Source organism: Canis lupus, chromosome 11, assembly GCF_011100685.1.
Source record: "Canis lupus familiaris isolate Mischka breed German Shepherd chromosome 11, alternate assembly UU_Cfam_GSD_1.0, whole genome shotgun sequence".
Lineage (NCBI taxonomy): Eukaryota > Metazoa > Chordata > Mammalia > Carnivora > Canidae > Canis > Canis lupus.
In genome coordinates this window covers 50,404,792-50,431,604 of record NC_049232.1, presented here as the reverse complement: position 1 = coordinate 50,431,604, position 26,813 = coordinate 50,404,792, and the positions used below count along the sequence as shown (strand labels likewise).

General features: G+C 40.1%; 1 protein-coding gene across 1 annotated transcript; it reads left to right on the top strand.

Moving 5' to 3' along the window:
• The first annotated feature begins 373 nt into the window (after nucleotides 1-373).
• SMU1 (SMU1 DNA replication regulator and spliceosomal factor) lies at nucleotides 374-21,950 on the top strand. Its single transcript, XM_038552595.1, has 12 exons — nucleotides 374-529; nucleotides 4,766-4,976; nucleotides 6,933-7,085; nucleotides 8,318-8,428; nucleotides 10,624-10,752; nucleotides 12,391-12,510; nucleotides 14,023-14,139; nucleotides 15,070-15,197; nucleotides 15,678-15,804; nucleotides 17,779-17,946; nucleotides 20,231-20,383; nucleotides 21,455-21,950. Exons 1-12 carry the CDS (start codon nucleotides 504-506, stop codon nucleotides 21,551-21,553), a joined length of 1,542 nt encoding a protein of 513 aa, XP_038408523.1. The 5' UTR covers nucleotides 374-503; the 3' UTR covers nucleotides 21,554-21,950.
• Nucleotides 21,951-26,813: the final 4,863 nt, after the last annotated feature.

Sequence of the window (26,813 nt, the reverse complement as noted above, 5' to 3'; positions counted from 1 at the left end):
TCCCATCTACGTCTCAAACTTTTCGTAATTAGACCGATTAAACTGTCTCGGCTGCAGAGTCTTATTATTCTCTTAAATCTTTCTATTTCTTCTCAATTGACTCTTCCTGCAAATGTCGGCTAGGGTTCCAGTGGTTTCGAATGTATTAATCTCGCAGTCAGGTATGGTAAATCCAACCCTATCTTTAAACCTAGCAATTAATTGAATTAAATGAAGGCAACATTTCCAAACCAGCGCTCCTAAGCAGTTTAGCCACGGGGAGGACCGGGAAGAAGGCTGTCCCCGGAGCGGGCGGGGCAGGCGCGCAGACTCAGATCGCGAACGGCCGCTCGAGGCTCCGCCCCTCACGCACTCCACGCCCCTCGGTCGTACACGCCGTCTCCGGAGCGCACGTCGGACGTCGAGCGGAAGTGACGTAAGGCGGCCGCCGGAGGTGTAGTCGGTGCGCTGCGCGGCTGGGCCTCGGAGTGGACTGGTTGGTACCCCCGTGAGAAGATATCGCTATGTCCATCGAAATCGAGTCCTCGGAGTGAGTGCTGCGGCGCGGAAGTTCGCACAGCGCGGGGGGCGGGGAGGTGAAGGGTGTGGGGTGGAAGAGGCTCGGGGGAGGCGTCGGAGAGCCTCGGGAGTGGAGGGGCATTCCCTTGCCCTCAAAGAAACATCTTGGATCTGGCTACCTCGGAGGCGGGTCCTCTAGAAAGTAGCGGGCGAGAAGCCCAAAACCCCATGGGAGACTGCACGGGGCTAGAGGGAAGGATAGGGCTTGAAGAGTTGAGTTCTAGCCATCGCCGACTCCTGGCGTGTTCTGTGACGGGTCAAGTTGCCCATCCATTCTGGACTCCAGCCTAATTAATTACCTGCGCAGGAGAGCTTGGGTTCTAAGCTGCCTTCTCTCCCAGCTCTCACTTAAACAGTGTGGCTCGTTTCCTCGGTGCTTAGCCCCTTTGCTTTCCTTTGCCCAGCACTTACCCAGTATTGTCACTGCCTTTCTGCCCACCCTACTGGCCGGTGTAGGCGCCCAGGAGCTCCTTTTGTTTATGGTCCCAGTGCTTAGCACTCCGTAGAGGCTCAGTTACTGCCTTTGGAATGAATGAACAATTAGCTGTTTTATCACGCTCTATCTGGCGCTGAATTTTGATTGGGCAGTGAGTTCTCTGTAGCTACAAAGGAGAAACAATTTAAAGATTGGGCCAGAAGAGTGATCGACTTGGAGGGGAGGCCGACTAATGAGTGACTGAAGAAGGTCCTTAGTGAACCCTTTCAGTACTCCACCCTCTACCTTGCCCTTGCCAACATTTAATAATTGAACCAGGAGACATAACATTTATGTCCTGAATGTAAAAAAGGGAGAGGACTTGTCCTGGAGACCTGCCACAAGGGAAAGAGAGGTTTATTCATCCAACAAATATTGAAGTCTACTATGACCCGGAGGATGTAATGAACAAAACAGAAATCCTTGCTTTTATAGGCCAATGTGGATTGGAGAGGGCTGACAACAGACAAAAACAGTAAGTAGAAGATGAGACTTAACAGTTGGTAGTAAGTGTTGAGAAAAATAAAGCAAAGGAGTAATAGTGCTGTCAACTAAGACAGAGTCAGGGCAGGAGTTGGAAAGGATTCCATGCTTTGGGGTCTAATAGCAGACACCAACCAGTCTCCCATCCTTGGGCTGTTGCATGGGTTGTTTGTTTAAGACTTTATTTTTAAGGGGCACCTGGGTGATTCAGTGGTTAAGTGTCTGCCTTCAGCTCAGGTTGTCATCCCAGTGTCCTGGGATTGAGTCCCTCATCAGGCTCCCCATAGGGAGCCTACTTCTCCCTCTGCCTGTGTCTCCGCCTCTCTGTGTGTGTGTGTCTCATGAATAAATAAAATCTTTAAAGAAAAAGATTTTATTTTTTTATTTTTAATTTTTTAAAAGATTTTATTTATTTATTCATGAGAGACACACACAGAGAGAGGCGGAGACACAGGCAGAGGGAGAAGCAGGCTCCATGCAAGGAGCCTGATGTGGGACTGGAGCCCGATGTGGGACTCCATCCCAGGACTCCAGGATCACGCCCTGGGCTGAAGGCAGGTGCTAAATTACTGAGCCACCCAGGGATCCCCAAAAGATTTTATTTTTAAGCAATTGCTACACGCAATTTGGTGCTTGAACCCACAACCCTGAGATCAAGAGCTACACACTATACTGACTGAACCAGCCAGGCGCCCCTGCAATGTTTTTATTATCAATAGTATCTACTGTTTACGGAGTATTTTCTCTGCTAGTCATGCCATAAACAGTATAGTCATCCTTTTCTTCAACCCTACAGAGTAGGTATTTTTCTTAACAGATGTGGAAACAGGCACAGAGATGTTAATGGACTTGCCCAAGGTCACAGTAAGTGCAACTCTGATTCAAATCCCAGCCAATCTCCAAAGCTTTTAGGTCTTTATGTATTACAGTTGACCCCTAAGGATCATGGGTTTGGTCTCCCTATCTGAGGATTTTTTTTATAGTGTACTGTAAGTGTATGTTCTCTTCCTTATGATTTTCTTTCTTCTAGCTTACTTTATTGTTAGGATGCAATATATAGTACACATAACATACAGAATATATGTTAATTGACTGTTTATGTTATCAGTAAGGCTTCTAGTCAACAGCAGGCTTTTAACATTTAAGCTTTAGGGGAATCAAAAGTTAAACGCAGATTTTTGACTGTAGGGGGAGGTCAGTGCCCCTAACCTACGTTGTTCAAGAGTCAACTGTATATTGTGTTTGAAGAAAGTAAATTTGATTTGAGGTGTGTCAAATGTGAGACCTTTACAGGGACAGTGTCTTTTTGGAGAGTGCAAATAGAAGTATGCTAAGAAAGACAGTAATTACTAGAATAGCAGGGATCTAAGGCTGAGTATCTTTTAAAGGGACCATGAGAGAAAAGACTGCATGCAAGTAGCAGTAAAGTTTCCTTCTGCAGGAGTTTTTAAGAAGAGAGTGTTTGCTTTCCTGTCTGGGATGTGCTCAAGAGCCATGTTGTCAGTTCGAGCCTTCAATTCTCCATTTATCTCTGTTACTTGGTCAAATCTTCATCTGTAAGATGGACATTATAGTAATACCTAGCTCATAGCATTGTTTTCAGGAATAAATGAATCAATATGCCTAAATACTTAAGACAGTACCCAATATAGTAAATGCATAATAAATAATAAACTTTGTTTATTGTTTTATGTTTATTATTTCTCCCTGATAGAGGGAATTTTTTTTTTTTTTTTTCCTGATAGAGGGAATTGACTAAATTCCAATCTGCCCTTCCAACCAGGGCAGCCTGACCCTCTATACTCCTGCTGTTCGTAGCAATACAGTATGAGGGGCACCTGGGTGGCTCAATGGGTTAAGCGTTTAACTGTTGATTTCGGCTCAGGTCATGATCTCAGGGTTGTGAGATCAAGCCCCACGTTAGGCTCTGCACTGAGTGTGAGCCTACTTAAGATTTTCTCTTTCCCTCTCCTCTGCCCCTCCCCCCAAAAAGAAAAAAAAGAAATACAGTGTGAGCCACATACGTACTTTTTTTTTTTTTAATATTTTTTTTCAATTTTTATTTATTTATGATAGTCACAGAGAGAGAGAGAGAGGCAGAGACACAGGCAGAGGGAGAAGCAGGCTCCATGCACCGGGAGCCCGACGTGGGATTCGATCCCGGGTCTCCAGGATCGCGCTCTGGGCCAAAGGCAGGCGCCAAACCGCTGCGCCACCCAGGGATCCCATACGTACTTTTAAAGAAGGAAAACAGTGTATTATAGCATTGTACAGTGAAGTTTTATAGTCTATATGAACAGATTTTTCACTAGATTCCTTATTAAGCCCAAGATCAAGAAGTTTTAACTATAAATAACTATATTTAACTATAAATCACTTAAAAGTTTTCTGTTACATGTTGAAAGTAGTTGCTTCTTTTCTCCATATTTGGAAATCATCTGGCTTCTCTCTTCCTTGGGAAAGTGAATCCACAATGTTTTTATTTCACTTGTCCTGAAAATCTGGTAATAAAGGCAGTGGGCCGGTGTTGCTTTGTTTTGGTTTTATACATGGTATAGTTCTACTTATTCAACAAATCCCTATTAAGAAAATCTCAATTCATATTTTTTGATTGTCATTTAAAAAAAATAGACCAAATCATCCTATAAGCATTTCAAGTATATTGTGTCAATAACTGTAGTAGGTTTAAATATTTCACACAAGTGAACAACAATGGGAGTACCTGAATGGCTCAAGTCGGTTAAGCTCAAGTCATGATCTCAGGGTCGAGCCCTGCATCAATTCTCCCTTCCCTCTCCCTCTGCCCCTTCCCACACATTCATGCTTGCTCTCCATCTAAAATAAACCAATCTTTTAAAAAGTGTTCAGCAATATAATCATACAAATTGAAAAAGAAACTTGGCATAATAAAAAGATCTTGGGACTTGGAAGTAGGAGAGTCACCTTGATACCAGCTCCCTTTCTAGATGACTGTAACACACTGGGCAAATTATATCCCCTTTTTGAACTCCAGTTCTTGAATTTTGAGATGGAAGTAGGACTGGATGATCCTCAAAAGTCTCTTGTAACTTGAGATTCTGTGATTTCTGGAAAGTTTACTTAACGTGATAAAGAAATGGAAAGCAAATAGTGAAAGGAGGATGGCCGAATAAAATATGAATAAGAATAAGCTGTGGTGGGCGGCTTTATTTTGTGGACTTTTTGGTGAGTGAGGATTCCTGAGCTAGATGACTTGCTTTCTTTTTTCAGTGTGATCCGTCTCATCATGCAGTATCTGAAGGAGAACAGTTTACATCGGGCATTAGCCACCTTACAGGAAGAGACTACTGTGTCTCTGAATACCGTGGACAGCATTGAGAGTTTTGTAGCTGACATTAATAGTGGCCATTGGGATACTGTTTTACAGGCTATACAGTCTCTGAAATTGCCAGATAAAACCCTCATCGATCTCTATGAACAGGTAAGAGTGGAGGTGATGCTGGTTTATTGGTTTATTGTGGGCCACCTCACTGGGAAGCATCAGTGAACATTCCTTGAATGCTCTGGGGGATTGTAATAGCCCTGAAAACTTATACTGTCAAGGCTTGAGTGCTACTTTTATCTTTTTTTCCTCTTTTTTTTTTTTGAAAAGCCAAGATTTTCCCAAGTTAAAATTATTTTTTAAGTGATCATTAAACAAACTGTTCTGGGACGCCTAGGTGGCTCAGTGGTCGAGCGTCTGCCTTTGGCTCAGGATCTGATCCTGGGCTCCTGGGATGGAATCCCACATCAGGCTCCCAGTAGGCAGCCTGCTTCTCCCTCTGTCTATGTCTCTGCCTCTCTCTCTGTCTCTCTCATGAATAAATAAATAAAATCTCTAAACAAAAACAAAACAAATTGTTCTGAAACCAGTTAGTGTATTACAATTCAGTTCCAGCACTAACCACCCAGAGTTAGTGTGGACCTTGCAAGCTAAAGGCTCAGTCCTCCACAAGGTAGCCTTTACTTCAGATGCAGGCTGCCCTTTTTGCAGGTCTCAGGCCACACATACTTCTGACCAAGTGGCTGCATATCTGAGGTTGCCCATGACCCTTTCAGAATGTATAATTCACTGGAATGAAACACAGAATTCAGCAAAGTGCTATATTTGTGATTACAGTGTTATTATCAAGAATACAAATCAGAACTAGTCAAATGAAGGGACATATAAAGGTGAAGTTTAGGAGGGTCCTGAGTCCAGAGCTTCTAATGCTCTGATTCCCTATGGAATCAGAGCATCTCTCTCACCTGGCTTATTAATGTGTTTACCAACCAGGAAGCTCCATTGGGGTTTTTATTGGGGTTTCTTTCAGTCTCCCGCTCTACCACTCCTTGGAGGTTAGGGTGGCTCAAAACCTCAACCTTCTAATAGGATTGGTCTTTCTGGCAACCAGCCTTTTCCATGAGCTGTCTTCATAGCACAAACTCAGATGTGATGCAAGGCTCATTAATAATGAATATATTCCTATCATTAGGGAAATTCCAAGGTTTTTAGAAGCTCCTTGCCAGGAAACCAGGACAGAAATCATACAAATTCGTTATTATACACTTGTATGATAACAGAATGGGCTTGCTAGAAATAGGAATATAGTGTTGTTTGAAATAAAAATAGGATAGTTGGTCTGTTTATTTACAATCCACATGAGTTCAGTAATTCCCCAAAGAAAATTTTGGGGGGAATCCCTGGGTGGCGCAGCGGTTTGGCGCCTGCCTTTGGCCCAGGGCGCGATCCTGGAGACCCGGGATCGAATCCCACGTCGGGCTCCCGGTGCATGGAGCCTGCTTCTCCCTCTGCCTGTGTCTCTGCCTCCCTCCCTCTCTCTCTCTCTCTCTCTCACTGTGTGCCTATCATAAATAAATAAAAAAAATTAAAAAAAAAAAAAAAGAAAATTTTGTTAACTGGAGAAAGGTTTCTCTGGAGCCCATGGAAATATTCTCATCTTTAATTTTCTTGGGTTTTGTATTCTAAACAGGGAGCCTGAGGTGAGAGGAGATGGGTAGATAAAAATGAAGAACAGAAGTTGAAAGATTGAATTTACCAGGGCACTGGGGTGGCTCAGTCGGTTAAGTGTCTGACTTTAGCTCAGGTCATAATCTCAGTGTCATGAGATCAAATTCTGCATCAGGTTCTGCTGCTCAGCAGGGAGTCTGCTTCTCCCTCTTCCTCTCCCTTCCCCGCCACTTGCTCTCTTTCTCTTTCAAATAAGATCTTAAAAAAAAAAATTGAAGTTACCATTTATAATTGCTTTATTTGTCCACCTGAAAATGCTAGGGAAAAGAGGAAGGAGCATTTCCTAATATTGGAAATCATGTTTGGAGGCCATTTCTGAATCAGAAATTGTACTGAAAGAGTACTAAGAGAATGCATTGAAACAGACATTTTCTTTCAATTATCCAGGTTGTTCTAGAATTGATAGAGTTGCGTGAATTGGGGGCCGCCAGGTCACTCCTGAGACAGACTGACCCCATGATCATGTTAAAACAAACACAGCCAGAACGGTATATTCATTTGGAGAACCTCTTGGCCAGGTCTTATTTTGATCCTCGTGAGGTATGACAAGAAACTTGTTAACTTTAAAAACATGCAATAATGTAATCTGCTTTTTACCATTTTATTGGATACTGTTTGTGACTTTGCTTTAATTTTTGAGAATGTTACTTTACTGTTTATGTATGTTGATTGAAATTTACATATGCAGGGATGCCTGGGTGGCTCAAGGGTTGAGGTTTGCCTTCAGCTCAGGGCGTGGTCCTGGATCCTGGAGTTCCAGGATGGAGTCCCACGTTGGGTTCCCTGCATGGAGCCTGCTTCTCCCCCCATGTCTCTGGCTCTCTATCTCTCTGTGTCTCTCATGAATTAAAAAAAAAAAAAATAATAATAAAAAAACTTAAAAAAAAAAGAAATTTATATATGCTAAAGAGAATAATCTTGTTCAGTATTCTTGAGTTTTTGAAGGTCTTCCTTTCCTTGCACACCACATTTTAGAGGGTTGTATGTTGATTACTAAAGAAACAAAAAAATTTACTCTGATGTAATTTCCATTTTAGCCCAAGTACTTATTTGACCCTGAAGTGCTCATATATCCTGACTACTCATATATTTAGTGTGCATTTGTGTCCCTTGGCCCTGCAAGTGCAGTTTTCTCCCAACTTTCTTAGTTCTTATAAAGCTCCTGCTTTTGTCTCAGCTTACTGGTAGAGTGTGGTGACTTAATAATCTTTTCTTCTTTCCAAATCTTATTATATGTATAGTTTCATTATTTCTCACCCAGCCCTTTATTAGTCTAAATAGGAGGGAAAATAATTTAATAGGTCCTAGGTAATGATGGAAAGTTAAGGTAAACTCACAGAAACCGTGAGGCTAAAGGAAAGAAATTTAGATTACCATGACAGGATTCAAGTTAGAGGTGGTGAAGAACTTCTGGGCTGGGAGTCATTGGGCCCAAATAAATTACCAAAGAATTACTAAAAGAATCATTATTTCTGCAGATTTTTCAAAAAACTAGAGAAACAACTCTGGCTTTGATGTGGTTTACTTGGACCCTTTCAGAAATAACAGTATGGATTGGCTGACCTCAGTTCTTTCCCAGCTCTTTGAAATGCAAGTGGGGAGAGTTGGGAAGTTGTTTTAATGGATTAATATGACTAATCCCTTTTTTAGCCAGGTATTTCTTTTTATGTTTTTAAAAAATGTTTCTGCTTGATGATTATTGTTGTATTTAAATAGGCACACTCATACCCTGTAGCTGTTTCTTAGAAATGATGCTATTCCTTCTTTTTCAGGCATACCCAGATGGAAGTAGCAAAGAGAAGAGAAGAGCAGCTATTGCCCAGGCCTTAGCTGGGGAAGTCAGTGTGGTGCCTCCATCTCGTCTCATGGCATTGCTGGGGCAGGTAATTAAAGTCTGTGGAACTGAAATTACCCTGCACTCCTGGTACTGTTTCCTGTATATAAACTATGTACAGGCTAAATAAATCAGACATCTTTAGAGTTGGGAATACCTGTAGAGCTGCTTGTACCAACACCTGTGGCATGCCGCCCTCATCTTTCCTGGGAGAAGCAGTATAGATTAGTGGTTAGTAACATAAGCTCTAGAATTAGTTAGAATTATGATCACCATAGAATATATTATTCCATCTGGGATGGCTTGAGGGTATTGTTGATCATTTTGCCAGGACACTGTCACGGCAAATTGGAAGAAATGTTTACTGTTTTTAGAAGCCAAGATCTCTCACTTACCAACTGATGTGGTCTTTGGCACATTACCTAACTTTGCTGGACTTCTTAATTTTTTATTTTTTTAAAGATTTTATTTATTTATTCATGAGAGACACAGAGAGGCAGAGACATAGAGGGAGAAGCAGGCTTCCCATGGGGAGCCTGTTGTGGGACTTATCTCAGGACCCTGGGATCATGACCTGAGCCAAAGGTAGATGCTCAACCACTCAGCCACCCAAGTGCCCTGAACTTTTTTTTTTTTTTTAAGTTATTTCCACACCCAGTGTGGGGCTCAGACTCCTGACCTTGAAATCAAAAGTCACATGCTCCACTGACTCAGTCAGCCATGTGCTTCCCTAACTTTTCTGATCCCATTTACTCATAGTGATATAGTTGGGATTGAATGAGAAAACACATTTAAAGCATTTCCTGAATTGTCTGGCGCTTTTTTTTTTCAGTTAAAAAAATTTTTTTTTTTTTTTGGCCTGGCACCTTGTAAATCCTAAGTAAATGATAGCTGCTGATGGTGTGTGTGTGTGTGTGTGTGTGTGTGTGTTTTAAATAGTACTAGTAGTATTACTAGCATTGTTAACTGAAAACTAGAGTAATAGATTTTTATAAATAGCACAGGGTACAAATGATTAATAGAGATATAAATAGCCTCTTTGCAGTAAATCTGGGGCACTTACTTTAGAATGAGGGGAAAAGCTCAGATCAGATTCACCTCATTTTATACAGCATAATTTCAGATGGATTGAAAGTTACGTCAGAAAGTAGACAAACCAGAAATAATGTATCAAACCTTTTGATAAGGAAGGACTTCCTGTAATTAGGGAGTAAGCACCAAAGGAAAGATCAACAAATTTAATCACTTAAAAGTTTAACTAAAGAAACCTATTAAGCTATAATCAAAAATAGGCAGATTGGAAAAGCATTCTTTTTGGCAATCATAAATAACAAATACCTGATCACATTAAAAGCTCACAGATTGATAGGAAAAATAAGAAAAATACAATAGATAGATAAGTGCGCAGAGAACATAAATAAAGAGTAAACAGAAGAGGAAATAAATTGGGAATCGGACTAAGATTTGGCAAATGATCTAGCCTAGGACCATCAGTCTCCAAAATCCATGATTTTTCCATTCCCCAAATGTAGTCATAAAGAGTGTTGAATTTGAAACCTTTTGAGAAAACCGTTTGGCAATATATATCAAGAACCTTAACCATTCTTAATTCTTTTTTGGATTCAATAATCCTTCTAGGGATCTATTCTAAGTGAGTATTACCCTCTAAATAGAAAAAGCCTTATGTTCAGAAGTATTTGTTGTGGCATAATTTAGCCATGTGGAAAATTGGTCACAGTGTGACTGTCCATTAATATATTAATTAAACTGTTAAATATTTACCAGGTAGGGTATATTTTACAGTCAGTGAAATGATAGTTATGTTATTGCATGATTTGATGATAGGTGAAAATAGAATATAAAATTTTATATAGAGGATAGTTATAGGTATGTTAATTAATAAACATGCTAGAAGGTATACATAAAATGGTAACTAACAGTGGCTGTATTTGGCTGTTGGAACTATGGGAGATTTTTGTTTTCCACATTTTGTTTATAATAAAAGTCAAACCTATAAAAAAAATAGATATGGAAACATGGACCTGTTGGCTCTCAGAGTTCCCTTCCACCCTGAGATCAGATCAGCCTGTGTTCCTGAGATACAGAGAGTCGCACAGAGTATGTTGTTTTTGGATGGTCAAAGATGTTTGGATGTTAACCTGATCCTTTTGGGCTTGGCTTTGAGCAGTTAGGTCCAGATCTTAAAAGCACCAAGTAGATCACTGGACATTTCTTTTCTCATAGGCACTGAAGTGGCAGCAGCACCAGGGGTTGCTTCCTCCTGGCATGACCATAGATTTGTTCCGAGGCAAAGCAGCTGTCAAAGATGTGGAAGAAGAAAAGTTTCCTACACAACTGAGCAGGCATATTAAGGTAGGATCCTTAGATGCTCAGCCATTTGGTAATCATTTGTCAAGGACTCTATGTGCTTGCTCAACCACGCCATGTGCCAGGATGGGAGAACTCATTCTCCAGCTCTGACAACATTCAGGGTTGCCGCTGGGGTCCTCTTGGGGTCTGGCAGTGGCACACTTCAGATGCTTATCCAAGTGAACATAAATTTGGCAGCTGGCCCATCATGTGTCCTTGTACTTCTCCCAGAAGGCCCTCCTTTAGAAGAATGGTTAGCTCTTTGGTTAAGCCTGGAGCTAAGTATGAACTTTCTGTGTATTTGTCCTGTTCAACATAGGTGTTTTTTGCCTGCTACATGTCCAGCAAAGTACCAGGCTTGTGTGGTGTTTGAGAAAAATAATTTTATCATTTCATGGCTGGTTCTTGTTTGTTCGTTTATTTCTTTTTAAATTGTTTTAATCTGAGACTTTTTTAGGAAAAAGCACAATCAAGTAATTGCTTTAGTTCCCAGAATTACAAACATATTTGCTACTTCAGCATCTTCTTTATATTAGTTTCTCTCTGGGTTTGTGCTCTTACTGAATATATGGATTTTGAAATATTTCATATTCTTCAAATCTTGGACTTTGGCTTAGAGCTTTGAATTTATCTTTTCTGGATTATATGTTTTGATTCACATGTAAAGATATTTCTGAGTGGCACTATTGTTTACCTAACTGAAGCCTTGAGACAAATAGAAATGCATTATAATTAGGCTGCCAGGCTAAGATTTTTTTCTTTTTTTTCTTTTAAGATTTTTATTTATTTATTTGAGAGAGGGAGAGTGCAAGAGAGCAGAAGATGGAGGAAGTAGGAACAGAGAGGGAGCAGTGGACCCCCCCTTCACCCCCCCAAGCAGGGAGCCTGACTCAGGGCTCAACCCCAGGACCACAGAGATCATGACCTGAGCTGAAAGCAGACACTTGACTGACTGAGCCACCCAGGCGCCCCAAGATTTTGTTTTATAAACACTTCCTTTTCTGGCATTTAAAGTGAAATTCATAGTACAGCTTTTCTCCGTTCTCATTTGTCTAACGTTCTGTGGTTTTCATCTGTTATTGGGAACATCACTGCTGGTAAATGCTCAGGATACCTCTCCTAGGCAAATATTCTGTCGCCTTGAATTAGTTCCAGAGTTAGTCAGCCACACATTATCACTTGATTAAATAAAGGTCATGAAAAGAAACAGAATGGAAAATTTGTTTACAAAATAGTATAGGAAAACATACATTTATTTTGAAAAAATGAATTTTTTTCCTCTAGATGTAAAACATATTGAGTGTGAAAGTCATACTAATAGTGGCTGCCTCAAGTAAAAACTTATTATTTTATAGGATTATTTGTTCCAAGTCCTGTGCTAAAGTAGTTCTTTCACATTACTTTGGGAATACCAACTTCACATTAAAAACCCTAGTTTCAACTGAGAGCCCAGACCTAAAACTGGTCAGAGAAAATATATCCATTGTCTCTGTTTCTAGATACAGAAATACTTCTCAATATTCTGTAATAAAGGCTTGCTGTGACCTTTACTAGGGCAGGATTTCTCAAAAGGTTAAAATGGAAATTGATTTAAGGTCAGTAGATAAAAATGCATCTGTTTCATTGTTTCATTTGAAACAGTTTGGTCAGAAATCACATGTGGAGTGTGCTCGATTTTCTCCAGATGGTCAGTATTTGGTCACTGGGTCTGTTGATGGATTCATTGAAGTCTGGAACTTTACAACTGGAAAAATCAGAAAGGTAAAGTATTTAAAATATATCAACTTTTCTAGTAGAGTTATCTATTTTTTGTTTTTAAATATAAAAACAAAATATAAATTTACAATATAAATTTATTTTTTAAATGAGTAATATATACATCTGATAGAACAGTTTTTTGAAAGAGAATATTTATTTGAGAGCGTGAGGGAGAGCTCGAACATGAGAAAGGGAAGGGGCAGAGGGAGACAGAGAGAGAGAAGCAGTCTTCCCACTGAACGCAGAGCCAGGGGCAGGGCTCCATCCCAGGACCTGAGATCTTGACTTGAGCTGAAGTCAGATACTTACCTGACTGAGCCACCCAAGTGCCTCATCTGATACAACATTTTGTAAAATAGAAAAGTTACTCATTAAAAGAGTCTTGCCTCCCCTACTCTTGTCCCTCAGTTGGTTAATTCTGTTCCTTGGTCCCACCAGGGTTATCAGTTGCTTATGTAACCTTCTGGAATTTCTAGGCATATATAAGCAATTACTTACTATTTCTAATCTAATGTAATTGTGATACTAATTGTGTGTTTCTCTCATTATAAATGAAATTGATTATCTTTTTATATGTGAAAAGCCACCAATAATTCCTGTTTTGTGAAGTCTTCATATCCTTTACCTATTTTTCTTTTGGATTCGTATTTTTAGGAACAGTTTGAGGAAATCAGTATTTGTATATGTATTGCAAATATTTTTCAATTTTGATTGTTGTCTTTTGACTTTGCTCATCATTTTGTTTTATAGAGTTAAATTTTTTTGTATAATTACCTTTATCCATCTTTTTCTTCAACTTCTATTGCTTTCATGTTTCATTTTATGTTTACTTTTTGATTCATTGGAATTTGTTTAGAAGGATGAAGTTGGTGTAGATTCAACTTAATTTTTTTCCTAAATAGGTATTTATTGACTATCCACTGATTTAAAATACAGTCTTTGTCATAGAAATACTAACTTCTACTCCATGGGTAGTGAATTCATGAGTGGTTTTCATTTTCTACTACATATATTTCCTTATAGTTTGCTTTTTTTTTTTTTTAAACCATGACCCTTAGGAAAAAATAAAGGTACTCTGTTTTGAACAATAAGGAATGATAAAAGAAACATCACAATTAAGTAGATTAGTCAATACATAGTTTTAGGAAAAAGGAGGTAACAATTTGGAAAAAGACATTGGTTTTTCACATCATATCCCTAAAATAAATTCAGATACATAAAAAACTTACAATGTGAAGTTGTAGGGGAATTTTGCATAGAAAAAAGATCAGGAACCAAAAGATTAGAGTGTTAGATCAGAATTGTTTACAATATTAATAATCATTAATACAATAATACTATAATTATTCTCAGCACTATCAGTTCATTAGGAACACATGTTCATGTCACTAGTATTTGCCTTCGATATTTAGAGTAGGCACAGTCCATTATTCTGCTTGTAGTGAGTTTGTAGAGATCTGGTGTAACTGGGAGTTTTGTGTTATTTTGGTAACTGCCTATCTTTGTTTCCTTTAGGATCTTAAATACCAGGCCCAGGATAACTTTATGATGATGGATGATGCTGTTCTCTGCATGTGTTTTAGCAGAGATACAGAAATGTTAGCAACTGGGGCTCAAGATGGAAAAATCAAGGTATTTATTAGTGGCAAAAACTTTTATATGTAGACATTTTGAGACTTCTGCAGTGGGGTAGTGTTCTACATGTGATAGCTTAATAACAGCTATTCTTTGTTGAACATCCACTTTATGCTAATTTACTGTTTCTTGTTTAATTCTAATAACTCTGCCTAGGGAGGTCCAATAATCAGTTTAAGGTCACACAGTTGTAAGTGATAGATTGGGACTTCAACTCAGATCTGCTCATCATGCCCTTTCTGTTTTCTACCCTGGCTCACCTTCTTTTTTTTTTTTTTTAATTTATTTTTTATTGGTGTTCAATTTACTAACATACAGAATAACCCCCAGTGCCCGTCACCCATTCACTCCCACCCCCCTGCCCTTCTCCCCTTCTACCACCCCTAGTTCGTTTCCCAGAGTTAGCAGTCTTTACGTTCTGTCTCCCTTTCTGATATTTCCCACACATTTCTTCTCCCTTCCCTTCTATTCCCTTTCACTATTATTTATATTCCCCAAATGAATGAGAACATATAATGTTTGTCCTTCTCCGACTGACTTACTTCACTCAGCGTAATACCCTCCAGTGGCTCACCTTCTCTGATGTGTTTTACTTTGAGTTTTTTTAGGGAATGGAAGAGTCTGCAGTTGATTACCTGTGGTTTGTATTTAATTGCTGGTAAAACACCCTGCGCTAGATAAAATATAGAAATGGTCTCTGCTAAGTGAACTTCGAGTCTAAATTTTTGTTTTAATAATTTATAAGGAAAGAGGTTTTAAGTTTCAGAGGGTTCCGTTATTGCACTACGTGAAGCAGCCATAGCCAGCTGTTAGCATGCATTTTTAATACTGTTTTAGTGCATCATTGAGCACTGCATCTTGCTTGGTTGGTCCTGCAGGCTACAGTGGGACACTATTTACAAGTTTTTATTATTTTTTTTAATAAAGGTATGGAAGATTCAGAGTGGACAATGTTTAAGGAGATTTGAAAGGGCTCACAGTAAAGGTGTCACCTGTCTAAGCTTTTCTAAGGATAGCAGTCAGATCCTTAGTGCCTCTTTTGACCAGACAATTAGGTAAGTAAGAGTCCCCAAACTCCCTCACTTGGGTTTGCTGTGATGAAGCACTCGAGGGAGATACTAATGATTCCTTATGCTTTAACCAAGATGGTGTTATATGGAGAGTATGTGGAGACCTCATTATTTTGTTCATTTGAGTCCACCCAGAAGAGAGACTAGAAAGGGATTATAGCAGTGCCTCATGTTTCTCAAAGTGCGATATTTTTGGACCGGCCTGCATTAAAAGCACCATGGAGGACACATTACAATATAGCCAAGCCTAGAAGTCTGTCTCTGAGCAGAAGCCTATGGGCCAAGCTTTTGGTTTGGTTTTGTTTGACTTAATGAAAATTATACTGCGTATGTAATTGCATAGTCCTCTTTCTTCACCTGATATTATAATTTGAACTTCTGTAATTCATTGAAAGTATATTCAACATTTGGTCCCAGTTGTAGTCTATAGAATATTAACTGTTCGTTTTCTTTTGTTTGTGATAGAATTCACGGGTTAAAATCTGGGAAAACACTGAAGGAATTTCGTGGCCATTCCTCCTTTGTTAATGAAGCAACTTTTACACAAGATGGACATTATATTATTAGTGCATCCTCTGATGGCACTGTAAAGGTTAAGTATTTGATACTGGTTTATTTTGGGGTTTCTATTTTTTGTCCTTTGAAGAATTTTCAGTGGTGATAATGGTGATGATTGTGGTGGAGTAAACTTCTTTATTAGCTGTTTTAGCTGTAAATGAGGGGAGTCTGAGACATAATAATAACTCTCTGGTGAATCCTTATTGAAAGGTGTTGGATTTCACACTTACATAATCAGAACAGACTTTATCACCTGTAGGAAAAGAGGAAGGGTGTAGAGGCCTATACTTGTCTTCCCCTCATTTATAGTGGTTAAATTCTGTCTTGATATAGATATGTTTCACCCACAATAGTCAAGTTTACAAAGGGCTTAGTGGCCAGATAAATAGATCTCTTTTTTGTTGTATAGTCTCACCCCACCCTTGACCCCCCACATTTAGGGGCCTTTTGAACAGCATTTAGAGAGGGGTAGGAGAGGTGTAGAGTAGAACTAAGCCCTCTCTCAGATACTCACTGTTCTCAGCTATCGGGGAGAGTATCAGATCTTTAGCATCTTAAGAGATTTAGTTATTTTAATAGCAGGCCTCATTTCCTAGAAGAGATGAGAAATCCAAATAGAAAATGGCTGGAGATCTTTGAGATCTCCATTTATATTCTGGACCTGCTTTTAAATTGCCTTATGTAAGTGTGTAGTTGTGGCAGAAGCCGTAAGCATTTTAACACAAATGCCTAAAAGACTACCGTCTGATATTGCTTGTTCTCACTTGGGAATTGAACCAGGAACCTGAGGTAGGAGAGTCTTTCTCAGGATGGATGGGGAGATCCACAGTGCTCTTAGTACTTTAGTCATGGGATTTGCCCTTTGTGCTTTGTATATGTGTCTTACAACCTGTAAAATGCCAATAGGAGGTGGCTTGTCTGTCTTGCTTAGTTTTGTGGTTTTTCCTTTAGTTCTTCTTCAGCAAGTCAGGTATAACGTCTCATAGACTTTTTGGACGGAAAATGCTGGGTGCCTTAGAACTCTTCATCACTGAAAAGTTCATTTTTCTACTAGGCAGTTGGGCTTTAGAGAGGAGATTTGGGCAGATGAGAACAGTATTTATTAGGAAATAAATACTGGGGCATTAGTGAGGCAGTTATTTCCTCCTGTTACAGATATTCAACATCCATTTCGTAAGAAGCTCGGTTGAAAGCACAAAGGAAACAACAGTCTATGCCTTTGAGGCTTTTGTGTGTGTGTGTGTGTGTGTGTGTGTGTGTGTGTGTAGTATATTTATTTATATATATATATATATATAAAGTGAATGGTGTCCAGACAGTGTCATCCATGCAAGATTTGGTCCATTCCTTCTTTAAGCACATCTCTGATTTCAGTTAATTGTGAAGTCTGATTTAACCCTATCAGTTCATAACAGCCCAGAAGGGCAAGGTGAAAAGCATTAGGGAGATTTTGGGCTGGGAGAGGTAATACATGTGGCCAAGAGTGACTTCATAGATCCCTTTGTATGTATCGACACTGTGGCTTCTGTACAGTGGTTCAAGCTGTACATTGGAATCATTTGTGGAGCTTTTTAAAAATGGACATGCCTATGCCCCCTCTCAGAGCTATCAAATCAGAATCTCAGGATAGAGTCCCAAGCATATAATTCTAAAAAAGCCTATATATTATTTTGATGTCCAGATAAGGGTGGCTTTCTGGTTGACCGTAGCAGTGTTGATACATAGCAAATTTTAAAGATACATAGCTCATTAGGAAAATTTTGAAAGAGATCATAGATTTTAAAAGGTTTTATTATATAGCTTTGTGACTTGTTGATACTAATTAATCAGCAACCATGCTGAGTGCTTACTTTGTATATGCAAAGCTAGGTATTTGATACGACTAATGAAGCTTTTTTTCTGAGTCAGTGTTATTCATTTTTAGTTATCAAATGTTCATTTTTTAAACCCAAAACTTTGAAATTCTTATACCCCAAAAATGTTTATGCCTTAAATTTTTGTGTCATAGATCTGGAATATGAAGACCACAGAATGTTCAAATACCTTTAAATCCCTGGGCAGCACTGCAGGGACAGATATCACTGTCAACAGTGTGATCCTGCTTCCTAAAAACCCAGAGCACTTTGTGGTGTGCAACAGATCAAATACCGTGGTCATCATGAACATGCAGGGGCAGGTGAGTGCTCAGAAAGTGCGTTTGCACAGATCTTGCAGGCCATTCCTAAATTATGTCTTTGTTCTGGCCCTTCCCGTAACCAAATATGGATTCATCACTCCAAAAACCTTATGTAGTTGACCCTTGAACAATATAGGGGTTAAGGGCATTGATGCCCTGCACAGTAATCTGCATATTACTTTTGACTCCTCCTAAAACTTAACAGCCTACTGTTGACAAACAGCCTACTGTTGACTAGAAGCCTTACTGATAACATAAACAATTAACATGTATTTTGTATGTGTATTATATACTGTATTTTTTTTAAGATTTTATTTATTTATTCATGAGAGACACAGAGGGGGCAGAGACATACGCAGAGGGAGAAACAGGCTCCCTGTGGGGAGCCTGATGCAGGACTTGATCCCAAGACCCTGAGATCATGCCCTGAGCCAAAGGCAGATGCTTAACCGCTGAGCCATCCAGGCATCCCTATATATTGTATTCTTACAATAAAGTAAGCTTAGAGAAAAGGTAAATAAGAAAAACATAAGGGGGGCACCTGGGTAGCTCAGTCGGTTAAGTGTCTGCCTTTAGCTCAGGTCATGATCCTGGGATCAAGTCAAAGATTTATTTGTCAGAGAGAAAGCATGAGCAGGGGGAGGGGCAGAGGGGGAGAGAGAAGCAGGCTCCCCACTGAGCAGGGAGCCTGATGCAGGACCCTGGGATCAAGACCTGAGCCAAAGGCAGATGCTTAATCAACTGAGACACCCAAGCATCCCCATACTGTTTCTAAAAATCTGTGGGTTGCTGGATCAGTCAGAAGAGCATGTGACTTTCTTGGGGTTGTGAGTTTGAGTCCCATGCTGGGTGTAGAGATTATTTAAAAAAAAGTATTAAATTAAAAAATCTGTGTGTAAGTGGACATGTGCAGTTCAGACCTGTGTTGTAGGTAACAAACCCTGAGTTAAGGGAGCTATGGTATGTGGATTACTAACTTAGGACATCTCCTAGTTACCACACCATCTAAGAGGAGAACTCTCATAGAAGGGCAACAGTGTCTTCGTGATGTATATTTGTAGTCAGGATGCCTGCATGGTTCCCAAGAAACCTCACTTTTGTAGCACCAGGGACATTAGGAGTGTCAAGGGAATGTGTTGCGGTGCTACTAAAATGTTGGCTTGAGCCCTTGGGGATCCTGCTGAGCATGGAGAAGTGCCAGGACCTTGTGTCTGGAACCATCTCCATTCCGTTAGTCCTTATCACTGATAAATTTGTAGTTTAGAACCAATGGTCGAGGGGCACCTAGCTGGCTTGGCTAGAAGAGCAATGTGATTCTTGATCTCAGGGTGTAGAGATTAAATAGACAGACTGACTGAACTAAGTAAACTGACGGACAAAAAGAGCCCACGGTTGAGCTGGCTGCTCTATTCTGTCCACTGGGCCCCTGCACAACAGCTGTAGTTGCCTACTTCATAGTTTTCTGCTGGTACAGGATGAAGAGTCCCTGTGTGCACACCCTTTCCCTGATAACATCTTATAGAACCATTGTACAGTTATCAAGAACCAGGAAATTGACATTGATACAATACTATTAATTCAAATACTAACCTTATGTGGATTTCACTAATCTTTACAACATTTTGAGGCAACAAGTTCTATGAAATTTTCTCCGACGTATAAATTTTTGTAACTGCTACCACAATCAGGATACAGAACTGTTTCACTATCCCCAAGGGAGCTCCCTCATGCTACACCTTTATAGGCAAACCTTCTCCCCAACCCTAGCAACCTTTGATCTGCTTTCCATTATTTTGTCATTTTGAGAATGGTGTAAAAATGGAATCATATGGTATGTAACTTTTTGAGATTGGTTTCTCTCAGCTTGATTTATGATGATGTGGTGTGTAAAATAGAACAAGTAAGGTCTTGGAGACAGTTCCATCTTGCATGAGGAAAGCATCATTCTGTTAGAGGAAACAGTGGAGTATTAGCCCACAAAGCATTGAGAACCGGTAGTATATCGATTTAGAATTTGGGTGGTAATGAATTTGCTTCAGGGTAAAATGATTTGAGTAAAAAAGGATTGGTAAGTTGGGATATATGATTAAGTTTAGATAGCTTATCCATTGAATATTTCACAGGCAAGAGGATTTCAGTAGTGAGTGTAATTGGTGATCTAATTCTAAATGTCAATAAACCAAAATGCAAAATAACAATGTAAAGATGTTAAGACTGCTGCTTTAGAATCGGTCTAATCCAGATGTTTTTTTTTTTTTGCCTCGGGTATTATGGTACGATCTAGATTGTCAGAAGCTTCAGCTCTGGTAAGAGAGAAGGTGGTGATTTCGTTTGCTGTGCCCTATCTCCCCGTGGTGAATGGATCTACTGCGTAGGGGAGGACTTTGTGCTCTACTGTTTTAGCACAGTCACTGGCAAACTGGAGAGAACCTTGACAGTGAGTATTACAGATTTGAGGCCATCTAAAGAAATTTCATTCATACTTGTGTCTTTCTGAACGCTGAGGTAAACCGTCTCCAGACTGCTGTGTGAACCTTCATATAGAAAATATAAAATGATATCATCAAATAAAATAAAGGGCCCATAAATAATGGTATGGAATTACCTCCTCTCAGGAAAAGTGATCCTTCAGTGAGCAGCTCAGCCTTAAGTGACTAGGAGGGTATAGGTAAGGCAGAGAATAAGAAAGGGAACATGCCTGTCCAGCTAGTTAGATTAGCTATACCCCCCCAAAAAGCCACAAATACAGCTTATTTCTTGCTGTGCCACAATGTGATAGGAGATGGTCTTCCTCCATCTTCTAGTTGTGTCATTTGGAATATGTGGCCTCTAAGATTTCAGGAGGAGATAAACTAGCTGAGGGCTATACTAGATGTTTTTGAGACTCACATCTGGAAGTGGCTTATATTACTTTGTTCCTCATTCTTTTTTAGTTAGAATTCAGTCACATGTCTGACTGAATGCAAGGAGGGAAAGGGAAAACATAGTTTTCTGTGGCCCAGGAAGAAGTGAGAATGTAAACATATAAAAAATTGCATACATGCCCATGTTAGAAAATCATCTCTTGGTCTCAGCTGGTTCTTGAGGTAGTTTTGGTGCACCTGCCCTATCAGAACTCCATACAGATCTCAGAGGAGCCTAGCTGAGGGATCTAGAAAATACAAGTTCACTAAGCTGATGATATTCTTTAGTCTTATTAGCCTCTGTCTTGGCCTAGAATTTACAAAACTTACGAACTTTACAAAAATGATGGTAAACAGGATCAGCTGTAATGTGAAAGTGATTTGGGACAAAGCATTATTCACACATTGTAAAAAACAGTACAGAAAATGTGAACCAGCAGTGTGATAGCCTCACTTTTTATTTAGCCCTCTTCGAGGTTCCTTTAAAGTTTGATTTCTTTGGTGAGAAGTGGAAGCTTCATTCCTCCTTCCCACAGCTCTGGAGGCTTCTTCAGTGTGATTTATATAGATCTATATCCTCTAACCCAGTGCTTTACTTTTCCCAGGTTCACGAGAAGGATGTGATTGGTATTGCACATCACCCTCATCAAAACCTGATTGCTACCTACAGTGAAGATGGACTCCTAAAACTCTGGAAACCCTAATTTCCACTTTTCTTTTAAAACTTGCTTGAGAGCATGTACTTAAGTGAAGGCATATTCATGTATTGCTTTTTTTTTTTTTTTTTTAAGCTACCTTTTTCTAAGCAACTGAGTTAGGCACAAGAATAATTTTGTGGAAATTCATGTTCAAGTAGCAGTTACCCTTTTTTATATATTTTTAAGGTATTCATTTATCTGTTTCTAATTGGGGCACTTAATGTAGTCTTCTACCTGAAGGGTGAAACACTGCTGTTTCTAGAAAAAAACTGTACTTTGATTTGAAATGGTGATTTAAAAAGTACCTCCTGCAGTAAAACCGGTGAATAAGTAGTAATTATCCCACATTCAGTAGCTCTCTGCTGTTCTGTTTTTTAGATATTAATAAACTTTACACCTTTTGGAGGCTTTGTTTTTAAATGTAAATAAGTGCTCTTCTAGTTAATGTATTTTACTTAGGATCAGGTGAAGAGGGTAGGGCATCCATTCCTGTCTAGAACGCTAGATTGAATGTAAAAAGGTCAGGGGTTGCATAGAATCTCATTTTACTGTCCTCACCATCCACTCACTCTTCTTAGCTGTGCCTTCCTTCCTGTGTGTTCTGGCTCCAGACACTATCCTCTCCATTTTCTGGGTTGAACTAGCGGCAGGATCCATCATGAGGATTCAGTTTTGGCATCTCAGAGTTTGGCATTGAAAATGTGCTACTGTTCTGAAGGAAATTTGAAAAGGACCTGGGATTTAGGGAAGTCTTTTTTTGCTCTATGCATCCTTACCAGTTAAAAAGGTAAAAGCCAACAAAATTCTTCAGTACTTTGCACATGGGTGTCTTTTGTTTCAACCGAAGACATATTCATTGATACATGTTGGTGATGTCGATGTTGAAGGTGCTGTGCAGGGATCATTTCAAGAAAAGTGAGACCTTTTGTGCCTCTTTTTAATTTTAGCATTTATTAGGTACAAACTAACGGGGAAAGTTTTTAAAAAGTTTGTTATAATTTACTTTGATTGAAATAATAGCCTGATCCTTTGCCTGGCACAATAATGTTCAGTATTGGTGGACTTAAGCCTTGGCAGCACTAAGAAACCACTCTTTCCCAATCATACTCCCAAACATTTTTTCCTTTTGCCATGAAACCCGCAACTTTCTTGGGGAGCCTGTGTGGCTCAGTTGAGCATCTGACTCTTGATTTCAGCGCAGGTCATGATCTCAAGGTCGTGGGTTTGAGCCCCATGTCAGGTTCTGTGTTGAACATGGATACGGATTTAGATTCCCTCTCCCTCTGCCCCCCCCCCCCTGCTCATGCAGACCCATGCCCCCCTCTCCCCTCCCCACCCTCTAAAATAAAACCTGCAGCTTTTTGAAAGAATGTCGTTTTCTGCCATTTGAGAGCTGAATATAGCCATGAATCCATAAATTCATATGAATGAATCTCCCATCCCAGTGAAACAGTTTTCACATAAAGGTGGAAAGAAGAAACGGCTCATTCTAAAATTCCTTAGGAAAGTTAAAGAAATTGCAACAGGTAGTTGAGCAGTACTGCTAAAATAAAGTAGGCCAAAATGGAGTCTCTTGTGCTAAGCCCCACATCAGCAAACCCCAGCTGCAGTTTCAGCCTGTCCCAGCACTGTAACCTGTAACCAGTGATGTTACCTAACTCAGCATTTAGGAGGTAGTCTGCCTGATAGGCCCCGACTGTCCCCCAAAGGAAGGTAACCTTGCCTGAAACAAACCACTCTGTTGGGAGAGTTCCTTCTCCCACTCCCTTTAAGTCTATAAAAGCCTTTCATTATGTGCAGCTCTTCAGAGCTCCTTTCTGTTAGATGGGATGTTGCTGGATTCACTAACCGTTGAATAAAGTGAATTTTTCAGTTGAATTTTAACAGTATTTCCTTTGTGCTCACAATGAACAAGAACCTAAGCAAATGTTCATTTATTCCTTTTAGGAATTTTTATCAAACATCTGTTTCTGTACCTAGTGCTAAGGATGGCTTAAAAATGTTACTGTCATAGAATAGCAAAGAAATTCAAGTTAAATGGAGTACTTAAGGGGCACCTGGGTGGCTCAGTAGGTTAAGCATCTGCCTTTGGCTCAGGTCATGATCTCAGGGCCCTACGATCGGATCAGACCCAAGTCAAGCTCCCTGCTTGGAGGAGAGTCTGCTGCTACCTCTCCGCTGCTTATGCGCTCTCAGATAAATCTTAAAAAACAAGAAAACAGTATTTAAGACTAGGATGAAAAAAATCTTGGGAGTTATTATTTTGGCCTTAATTAGCCCTTCTGAGTTAGGGAAGCCTTCCTGGAGGGTTGACCATAAAAAGACAGCTTGGTGGTCCACGTTAGCAGGAGCCTTTCCAGTCTCTGCAGTGTAGTCTAGCAACAAGGCATTGCTGGACAAATGGTAGTTGTCTTGGGAGACCAGGTGAAGAGGCCTGGATTGGGAGCCATCGAGTAGGTATTTTTTAATAATAATTGCTTGTGTAGCAAACACAGTTTAAAACAAATGAATCTTGTGCCTTTCCCAGGTAACCCCTTGTGCAATGGTCTACAACTTTTGTTACAAACCTTACGAGTATGTGCACTTACTCTACACCTAGCTCTTATGGGGGCGGGAGCCCGGGATTGAGGCCAAGGGGAGAGAAGAGCCAACCAGGCTCCTTGACTCCATGAACCAGCACCACAGTCCAGCAGCTGAGGGCCTCGGGCCCTCTAGGCAGACAGTGGGGTCTCTGTACCTTGCCCCAGGTCCGGTTTTGTGAAATTGAGCAGTGCTGGAACTGGCCTGCATCCTCGGTTAGGGAGCCCTTTACCTTCACCTTCACCTGCTGGAGCCAATAGTCAGGGGCTGGGCTGCTTTTCACTTTATGAAGAGATGGCAGAGATCACGTTATTGGCCTCTGACCAGTATAAGCAGGAGAGGTTAAGCAAAGGACAGCTGGATGCCAATAACCAATGGCATACAGTAGTCCCTCCTCATCTGTGGTTTCAGTTACAAGCAATCATGGGCTGGAAGCAGATGATCCTCCTCCTGACCTAGTATCAGAAAATCGACAGTAGCCTAACACCTTGTCACGAAGTTTCATCATTCACCTCACTGCGTCTCCTCATGTGGTCATTTTAGCTCACAACGGGGAGTACAGTGCAGCAAGATAGTTTGAGACCACATTCACAACTTTCACTACAGTATATTCTATTTTATTATTGCTGCTAATCTCTTACTATGCCAAGTTTACAAACTAAACGTTATCCTAGGTAGGCGTTTGTATAGCTACAAATGCATATAGGGCTCAGGACCGTCCTGTTTCAGGTATCCACTGGGGTGTCTTGGAATGTATTCCCTGCAAATAGCAGGAGAGGAGAGATGGACAGCTGTACTCTTCTGACAGCAAGTTGTCAGGTTCCTAGGGAGGTAACTGCAGCCACCTACAGATCTAACTGGTATTTCTTTCCACTTACAACTTAAAGTACATGGCAGTAAAATGAACTCGGAAAGGCTAAGGACATTTGTCTTATTCCCCAATCATCAAATTAGTGCCTGAGGGTATTTCAGGGAAACCTTTTTTCTTTCTAAAGCTTGAGTACAGTTCAAGGTCTTCACCAGTTGTTTTTCAACTTGTAGTACTAGAACTAAGAGCATTTACTGAGACCTTGCTTTCTATGTGAGCAGCCTCATTTACTTTTCAGAACTACTCTGAGGTACCACCTATTATGGTTTCCATACCTTGCTCATGGAGCATACACTGAAAACCAAGTGTAATTCCAAAGCTTTGGAATTTATTCTTTGAATCTAGCTGCTGTCAGCTTCTCTTTAGATTTGGGAAAAGGCGAAGAATTCACGGGTTATTTGTCCACATTCCAACTTCTTTACCTAAAGTAGCCACAGGCAGTGAGAGTAAAAGAGCAATGAATTATAAAAATTGGGATTCCATTTTTTGCTGTTACATTTCCCTTGGGCCAGAGCAGTAGTTCTAGGTTCTAGGTGTCACCTGGTAAACGAAAGACTAATTCTCAGGTTCTGTTCCTGACAACTGGAATCAGCAACTGTGGCAGTCAGTGGGGCTCAGCAACTTTGCTCAAATTTGAGAACCAGCAGACAACTTCTCCACCTACAAAGTAGGTGTTTTGATTGTTTCATAGATTAGAGATAAAATGATGAAGATCCAGGACTTCAGAAACCCTTCAAAGAACACCTTTATATTACACTAGCTGGTTAGCCCTTTCACTTGTATTTTTAGACCTTCTACACTTCACAGCAATTCTCTTGGCAGTGCTATTACTAGTAGTTAACCTCACTGTCCCCAGGTTGGTAGTGTTGAACCCTGGCTGTTCATAACCATTTTGATGTTCCAGCTACACACACCCAGCTCAATTACATCAAAATCCCTGGGGGTGGGGTGACCAGGTGACTCAAATGTTTTAAAACTTCCCAGGTAACTGTAAGTGTAGGCAACGCTGAAAACCAGTACCATATGCAGGGAAGATCTGATGCTAACTTCACACTCAATAAATCTACCACCGTGTTCCAGGAGCATCCTCGTGGGACATTCTTGTTCCAAGTATGAATGGATGAGGGAAGCATCAGAGAAAGCATTAGTGTTGGGACCAGGAACTACACTTGTGTTGATGCGTATGTATTTCCGTGGCAGACTTGGTCAGAGTTCTTGAGAGATGACCTTGGTCAAAATTCTCAGAGGTAGTCTTTAGACTACAAACTTACTGTTTCTGCCTATCAGACTGTTAACCATTTCCTTTTAGTGATTTCTACTTTTTGGATCTTTATGTAACATGTAAAATAAAACGTACTTCACCATTTTTAACTGTATAGCCCAGCAGCATTAAGTAACACTCAGGACCTTGTGCAACCATCACTGTACCTAAAACTTTCTCATCACCACAATTAAGCCCTAACTCTCCATTCCTCTCTTCCCCCTAGCCCCTGGTTAAGTGGTCTCTAGGAATTCGTCCAGCATATTTAAGTATGTATATATTTGTATGCATACGATAATTTGTCCTAATGTGTCTGTCACCTGTACATGCACCATCACATTTTGTCTATTAGTTGGACATGGCTTTCTTTGTTCCTTCTTTGGCTGTGAATGCTGCAAACAACATGGGCAGCAAGTATCTTATTAGCCAAGGAGGGAACTACCAGTTCTATAGTCATTGTTTGGCTTTCTGAGAAACTGCCTAACTTTCTGTATAGAAACACTCATTTTACATTCTCACTAATAAGGTAGAGTTCCAACCTCTCCACATTCTCACCT